The 7,376-nt window shown below is 44.7% G+C and overlaps 1 protein-coding gene across 1 annotated transcript; it reads left to right on the top strand.

Annotated features, from left to right (window-relative positions):
- Nucleotides 1–354: 354 nt before the first annotated feature.
- hspd1 (heat shock 60 protein 1) lies at nucleotides 355–6,685 on the top strand. Its single transcript, XM_026296103.2, has 11 exons — nucleotides 355–467; nucleotides 1,952–2,127; nucleotides 3,044–3,379; nucleotides 3,764–3,859; nucleotides 3,962–4,055; nucleotides 4,135–4,303; nucleotides 4,398–4,497; nucleotides 4,598–4,843; nucleotides 4,916–5,090; nucleotides 5,184–5,362; nucleotides 5,594–6,685. The coding sequence occupies exons 2-11, from the start codon at nucleotides 1,954–1,956 to the stop codon at nucleotides 5,744–5,746; spliced, it is 1,722 nt and encodes a 573-aa protein (XP_026151888.1). The 5' UTR covers nucleotides 355–467; nucleotides 1,952–1,953; the 3' UTR covers nucleotides 5,747–6,685.
- Nucleotides 6,686–7,376: the final 691 nt, after the last annotated feature.

The following is a 7,376-nucleotide window of genomic DNA, read 5'->3' as shown; positions in this document are numbered from 1 at the left end:
ATATATATATAAAACTTCATTTTTAAAGTAGTTTTTCTTAAATTCTGACATTTAGAGTTGAGGTAATATTGCACAATGTCACCTTTGACCTTTGTTTGTTTCCTCCAATGGCGCACGAGAAGATTCTGGAAATGTCAGCCCGGGAACGAGGATAGAAACATAATCCGGATAAAAAGTCAGAAAATATCTCAATCTACATCCTTTTAATGGCGTCACTTTATAGACACCGAAATATAAATTATAACCCAGTGTATTGATCTAATCTGATTCATCGATTAGTCTGAAAAAAGACAAATAGCTGAGCTGGTCTGTTGTTATTCAGAGCGCGGGGCAGGCCGGTAAATTACCCGGATGTGATAGGCCATGTGCCGTCTCCTCTCTCCCAGTCCTCTTCCAGTCCTCGTTCAGTCCTCGTTGAGTCCTCGTTGCAGACCTCTCGGAGCAGCTTCAGTCTTTTTACCCCGCAGGTAAGAGCTGACATTTTACCAAGCGAACTTTAGCGGTGTTGTGGTTTTGGAGAACGGCAGCTTTTCGTTTCAGCTCGTATGTTCCTTTGCGCACTTTTCAGATTTGATGACAGCCAGCACCCCAAGCTCCTCACCCTCAAGGACACACATGACCATCCGTAACAGATACACCGATATTTAACACGCACACACGGGCTAAAATGTTCGTAGGAACCGGCTGATCAGCTGCATTTTAATAATAATCAGTTCATATTGATCGTTATCTAGTCAGGACCTGTGTGACTGCATGAACAGCTGTATGAACATCTGTCCACTCATTATGGATCGAGGTGGTCGCTCCTTGGGCTGATCCGATCAGGGATGTGCAGCCAGTTCCGCACGTGCTTTCACAATTTGACCTTGTGACGCGCGACCTGACGCGCGCACGTGGGTCCACAAAGAACGGGTTTGGGGCTAAATGTGATAATTTGTCATGTGAACATGTGAACCGGGACAGTCTTGTGTCTGGTCCTAACTGGAAACATCTGATTTTTAAAGATTAATGAGAGAAAATAAGTGAAAGTATCGTTGATTGATATTATAGCTCCACCCCCTCCCGAGGTCTTTTTTACAAACCCTTTGTTAAAAGTTGTCTGTGAATTATATCAACTAATTAACTTCACATGATCCCAGAGCACAAGGTAAATGTATTAAAGGTCTTTTTTAATTGGACAAACGCTCCAAAACTCAATAAAAGTTTAGTTTTTATCATCATCATGTCCAAAGAAAGAGTCAAATCCTGACAATTAAGAAGCTAAAACCAGCAAATGACAAAATAATCTATTGTGAGAATAGTTTGTTTTTTTTTAATCTGGTTATTTGCTCCAGCTTTAGTTTTAGAGGTTAATGAAAAGTTTGAAGAGTAAGAACAGACTTGTGCATTATCTCTTTTTAAAGAGACATTTAAATAGCAGCAGTCTCTCATCCGCACTAACAAACCAAACAGGTCAAACAAATGAACCAAATGTTTAAGTACAGAGTCTACATGTGGGGGAAATGGCCATGAATCAAGTAACGAGCACTTGGCAAATGATTCCAGTCAGTTTTCAAGCAAAAGTTGCTGCTTCCTTTGTTGTTTTATGCTGGTTGAAGTTGAGGATTTGGGGATTTGTATTGTTAGATGAACAAACAGTCAGACTAAAGATGGCCCTTTGAAATTATGATTGAAGCATTTTCCCTGTTTTCTTAAGCAGTTGATTAAATAACGGGCAGACTGATTAGTAAAGCAGTCTTAAGTTGCAGCCATAATAGGATTGTAAGTAGTTAAGCAGTTGAAGGGGAGGGGGGGGGGGGGGGGGGGGTATGTGGAGAATGTGGAGAATAATTGCCAGGTGTAGCTACTTTGGCTTCACTGGGTACATGTTTAACATGGTGCATGTTCGATTCTTGTGACATGAACTTTCAGTGATCAGACTTTAACGTCTTGTGTCTTTTTCTCCCCACAGAGATGTTTCGTTTGCCGACGGTCATGAAGCAGGTGAGGCCCGTGTGCCGGGCGCTGGCCCCTCACCTCACACGAGCCTACGCTAAAGATGTGAAGTTTGGAGCGGACGCTCGTGCCCTCATGCTGCAGGGCGTGGACCTGCTGGCTGACGCTGTGGCTGTCACCATGGGCCCAAAGGTAGAAGCAGCATCTGTTCTCAAGGATTTAGAATATCTGCAGTTTTCTGATGGTTTTATTTAAGTTTCAAATGTATTTCTAGCTTGGACTGGAGAGGAATGTCTGGAAAAACTCCTAGTAGTTCCTTTTCAGAATCGGATGAATGAAACAAAATAAAGTTAATCATCAAACTTTATTGACATAAGGTAGTTAACGTCAGCTACCCAGCAGTATGTAAAGTACTTCAAATTAGAAGTATATAAGGTAGTTAACGTCAGCTACCCAGCGGTATATAAAGTACTTCAAATCAGAAGTATATAAGGTAGTTAACGTCAGCTACCCGGCGGTATATAAAGTACTTCAAATCAGAAGTATATAAGGTAGTTAACGTCAGCTACCCAGCGGTATATAAAGTACTTCAAATTAGAAGTATATAAGGTAGTTAACGTCAGCTACCCAGCGGTATATAAAGTACTTCAAATCAGAAGTATATAAGGTAGTTAACGTCAGCTACCCAGCGGTATATAAAGTACTTCAAATTAGAAGTATATAAGGTAGTTAACGTCAGCTACCCAGCGGTATATAAAGTACTTCAAATCAGAAGTACATAAGGTAGTTAACGTCAGCTATATAAAGTACTTCAAATTAGAAGTATATAAGGTAGTTAACGTCAGCTACCCGGCGGTATATGAAGTACTTCAAATTAGAAGTATATAAGGTAGTTAACATCAGCTCCACCTTTACCAGCTCCAACATTAAAGTGATCAACACAATAATCATCAATAATTAGAACCCAATAATATCAGATACCTTCATGTGAAATGGGCCGTTCTGCACAATGAGTACTTTACTTTGGATACTTCAAGTACATTTGGATGATGGTGCTTTTGGACTTTTACTGCAGTAAACACAGGATCTTTGCACCTGTCTCCTCCAGGGTCGCACTGTCATCATCGAGCAGAGCTGGGGCAGCCCTAAGGTCACCAAAGACGGTGTGACCGTGGCCAAGAGCATTGACCTGAAAGACAAGTACAAGAATGTCGGGGCCAAGCTGGTGCAGGACGTGGCCAACAACACCAATGAGGAGGCTGGTGACGGCACCACTACGGCCACGGTTTTGGCTCGAGCCATTGCCAAAGAGGGCTTTGACATCATCAGCAAAGGCGCCAACCCTGTGGAGATCCGCCGTGGAGTCATGATGGCCGTGGAAACCGTCATCAGCGAGCTGAAGAAGCTCTCCAAGCCGGTCACAACCCCAGAGGAGATTGCACAGGTAAACCTCAGCTTTATAGTGAGTTCAGCTTATTGCTCAGCATCTGGACCAGTTCTACTGTTCTGGTTCTAAGCATCTAAATTCTCATTTACTTATTTATTTTTAATTTGAAGTCACATAATAATTTATATGTATCTGGGTTTGGTTCCTGGAGGTCATGTAAAGTCATATGGACCATCAGTTTCTTGCTGCTTATCCAGGTCGTGTTAAATGATGAATTATTGATATTGTTAGGAGATATGTCATCACATCCCTACTGGTTTTCTTTAGTGTCTTAGCAGAAACCCTGTAAAAGAGAGTGAACTGTCAGACTTAAGTGAATGAGGTGGATACAACCACGTTTCTCTCTAACTCCTGTGAATAAACGACTGTTCTGTCTCGCAGGTCGCTACGATCTCAGCCAACGGAGACACGGAGATCGGTAACATCATATCTGATGCAATGAAGAAGGTTGGCCGCAAGGGAGTCATCACGGTCAAGGTTAGATCCAACACTGGTTTATTAAAATAAACAATAGACGAGGTAACGCCTGTGAACGACCTTGTTTGAGATGATGTAGTCATTACACGCTTTACGCCACAGGATGGGAAGACTCTGCACGACGAGCTGGAGATCATCGAAGGCATGAAGTTTGACCGTGGATACATCTCCCCATATTTCATCAACACTGCCAAAGGTAAATCTGTTCGCTACCAAACCCGTACCTGCTTTTAAACAAGAGCCCTGGTGAATGTCTTATCTGCTTCTCCTCTCAGGTCAGAAGTGCGAGTTCCAGGACGCCTACCTGCTGCTGAGTGAGAAGAAGATCTCCAGTGTCCAGAGCATCGTCCCAGCTCTGGAGATCGCCAACCAGCACCGCAAGCCCCTGGTGATTGTGGCTGAGGATGTGGATGGAGAGGCCCTGAGCACCTTGGTTCTCAACAGGTACATGATGTCTGACCCTGATCCCACTGAAACCAGCCGTGATGATCGTTTTACACAGCTAAAAGTAGTGACTGTTCAACATCTGTGTTTGCAGGCTGAAGGTTGGGCTTCAGGTGGTGGCTGTTAAAGCTCCCGGCTTCGGAGACAACAGGAAGAACCAGCTGAAGGACATGGCCGTCGCTACCGGGGGCACTGTAAGTCTGAGTTTCAGTCCAGGGTTTCTGCAGCTTCTCAACAACAGTTCCATCAGCGTGCAACAGATGACATGCAGACATCTTTTTGTCTTTTCTGCAGGTGTTCGGAGATGAGGCTCTGGGTCTGGCTCTTGAAGACATCCAGGCCCATGACTTCGGTAGAGTCGGCGAGGTGCAGATCACCAAAGATGACACGTTGCTGCTGAAGGGTGGGGGCAGCCCAGCTGACGTTGAGAAACGGGCAGCGGAGATCGCAGAGCAGCTGGAGAACACCACAAGCGACTACGAGAAGGAGAAGCTGAACGAGAGGCTGGCCAAGCTGTCTGACGGCGTGGCCGTGCTGAAGGTACGTGTGGGACAGAAACACACTGAATGTCTCTGAGAATAGTTCAGCCGTGACACCTCTGCTCCATTTCAGGTGGGAGGAACCAGTGACGTGGAGGTGAATGAGAAGAAGGACCGAGTGACTGACGCTCTGAACGCCACCCGGGCAGCTGTGGAGGAGGGCATTGTGCTGGGTGGAGGCTGTGCTCTGCTGCGCTGCATCCCCGCCCTCGATACCCTGACAACTGCCAATGCTGACCAGAAGATCGGTCAGTACCACGTCTGTTCATTTTCATTATGTGGATTGTCTGTGATAAAGTCTTTCATTTTAACACAGCAGAGACTGTTCTTGTTCCAAACAGGTGTGGACATCATCAGACGGGCGCTGCGTATCCCCGCCCTGACCATCGCTAAGAACGCAGGAGTGGAGGGTTCACTAGTGGTGGAGAAGATCCTGCAGGCGGCACCTGAGATCGGCTATGACGCCATGCAGGGCGAGTACGTCAACATGGTAGAGAAGGGCATCATCGACCCCACCAAGGTACGGGGCACCTGGTGACTTACAGACGACCAGTAAAAACTATTTTTAGACTGATGGAAACAACTGAGTTCTGTAGTTCTGAGTTCAACTGTAGTTCTCGTGGTTTCTTCATCCAGTATTAAACTTCAGTAGCAGATGCTTGTTTGCATCACAGCACAAACTCTGCTAAATTCAAAATTTGCACAGGTGTAGTCACCACCCCCTAAGGCTGTGAATTGTCCCCCCCTGCAGGTGGTGCGGACGGCCCTGTTGGACGCCGCAGGAGTAGCCTCCCTTCTCTCCACCGCTGAGGCTGTGGTCACAGAGATACCCAAGGAGGAGAAGGAGATGCCTGGAGGAGGAATGGGCGGCATGGGTGGCATGGGAGGAGGCATGGGTTTCTAAGCCGGTGCTCCTGACTTGTTGCTGTACAGACTGATATGCAGAGCGGTGCTGGGTGTGGCTGAGGAACACAAAAACAAAATCCTCCACAAACCTGCAACCACCTCCACCTAACTCTGCCCACACTGACCGACTGGCTATGAGCATGTTGGAGCCGCCCCCTTCTTTCATTCTGCCTCTCTGTCCAGGTTTGCGGAAGAGCTAGACTCCGACCCAGTCCTGGGGGAGGAGACCCATTGAGACCGGTTACTACACCAGAACCATCAACATACACAGAAATCCTAGTTTTTCATGTAAACCGCTCATGCAGGTGATGACATTCTGATCTTTGTGTTAAAAGAAACGTCACAGAAACTAACATTGATGCAGAAACCTGGAATGTCTCTGTCCTTCATTTTTGTTTGTAGTATTTTGTTAATTCTTTTTTTTTTATATATCTGTCATGGGTTTTTCCCCAGCTAATATTATGGGGGTTAAAATCTGCCATTTGATTTAATTAAACCAGCTTTTCTTACAGACCTTGAGCTTCTCATTCTGTTGTCTGGTGTTCATTTGCTCCCTGTCTTCACAGGAAGTCTCCAGAGTCTCACCAGGGGCCTGTTGGATGTGAAGCTTAACTAATGTTTACTGAGATCTCTGGAGGCTTTCGCAGCCATCGTCTTGCATTGAGAGTTTTAGCCTTCGTGTTACTGATGAATGTTAGATTTCACAATAAAAGCCTGGTTGTGTGCGAGCGTGGAGGAGCTCGACGCGGTCGAGGTCTTGGCAGCGAAGTGTAAATGTGAAAACCTGTGGTGTCCTCGTGCTGTGAACGCTTGTTTTGGTGACTCGGCTCACACATCACATCCCTCTGCTTTAACTACAAGTCAGAAAACTGTGTTCAGTAAGGCTCTTACATAAAACACTCAGTAGGTGGAGTTTGTTTCTGTGTAAGAACAGTATTCCTGCAAAAAGAGAATAACAGCAATTATTCCATGTCTGTTTTGTACGATGTAGATGCTGATTAATGGTGATTCTTTTTTTTTTTTTTAATTTAATAAACTCAGTTCTTCTGATGTTAGTCACTTATGTTCTTTTTAAACATGTCATTTTTTCCCAGCCAGCGGTTTGGGTTGATGAATATTTTTTCTAAACATCAAGATGTTTCATCTGAGTTGACTGAAAATCTGAGGTTGATAGTTCAGCTCAAAAACAAACACTATGCTGTTTATTGTAGTAATGCTAATAGTAGTTCCTACTAGTCTTTTGGCTCTGGGTGTTATCTCAACTACAACGTTTGACGTGGCTTCACCGGAGCAGGGAGCAGCGAAGCCTCGAGTTCAGATTAAACTGAGGCCTTTAGCAGCGCTCACATTTCCAAACCCTATGACCGAGTATTTGAATGCAGCCGTGCGTCATCCAGGTGACAGGTCTATTCTTACCTCTCACATGATAACCTATTTCTGTCCAGTCAGGCGGGGCAATAAATCACAGCTGCAGTGTTGAGAAATACAAACATCAGTCAGTTCAGTTTTTTTTAGAAAAAATACTTTATAAATCATGCAGTTGGTACATCTTTCTGAAGGCAACACAAACATTTAAACAAAAAAAACCTTTTCCCCATCCCATAAAACATTTTCTATTTTTCTTAAAA

This window comes from Mastacembelus armatus, chromosome 21, assembly GCF_900324485.2.
Source record: "Mastacembelus armatus chromosome 21, fMasArm1.2, whole genome shotgun sequence".
In the NCBI taxonomy this organism is placed as follows: Eukaryota; Metazoa; Chordata; class Actinopteri; order Synbranchiformes; family Mastacembelidae; genus Mastacembelus; species Mastacembelus armatus.
The sequence above is the reverse complement of the archived record's forward strand: the minus strand, read 5'-3'. Positions and strand labels throughout refer to the sequence as shown.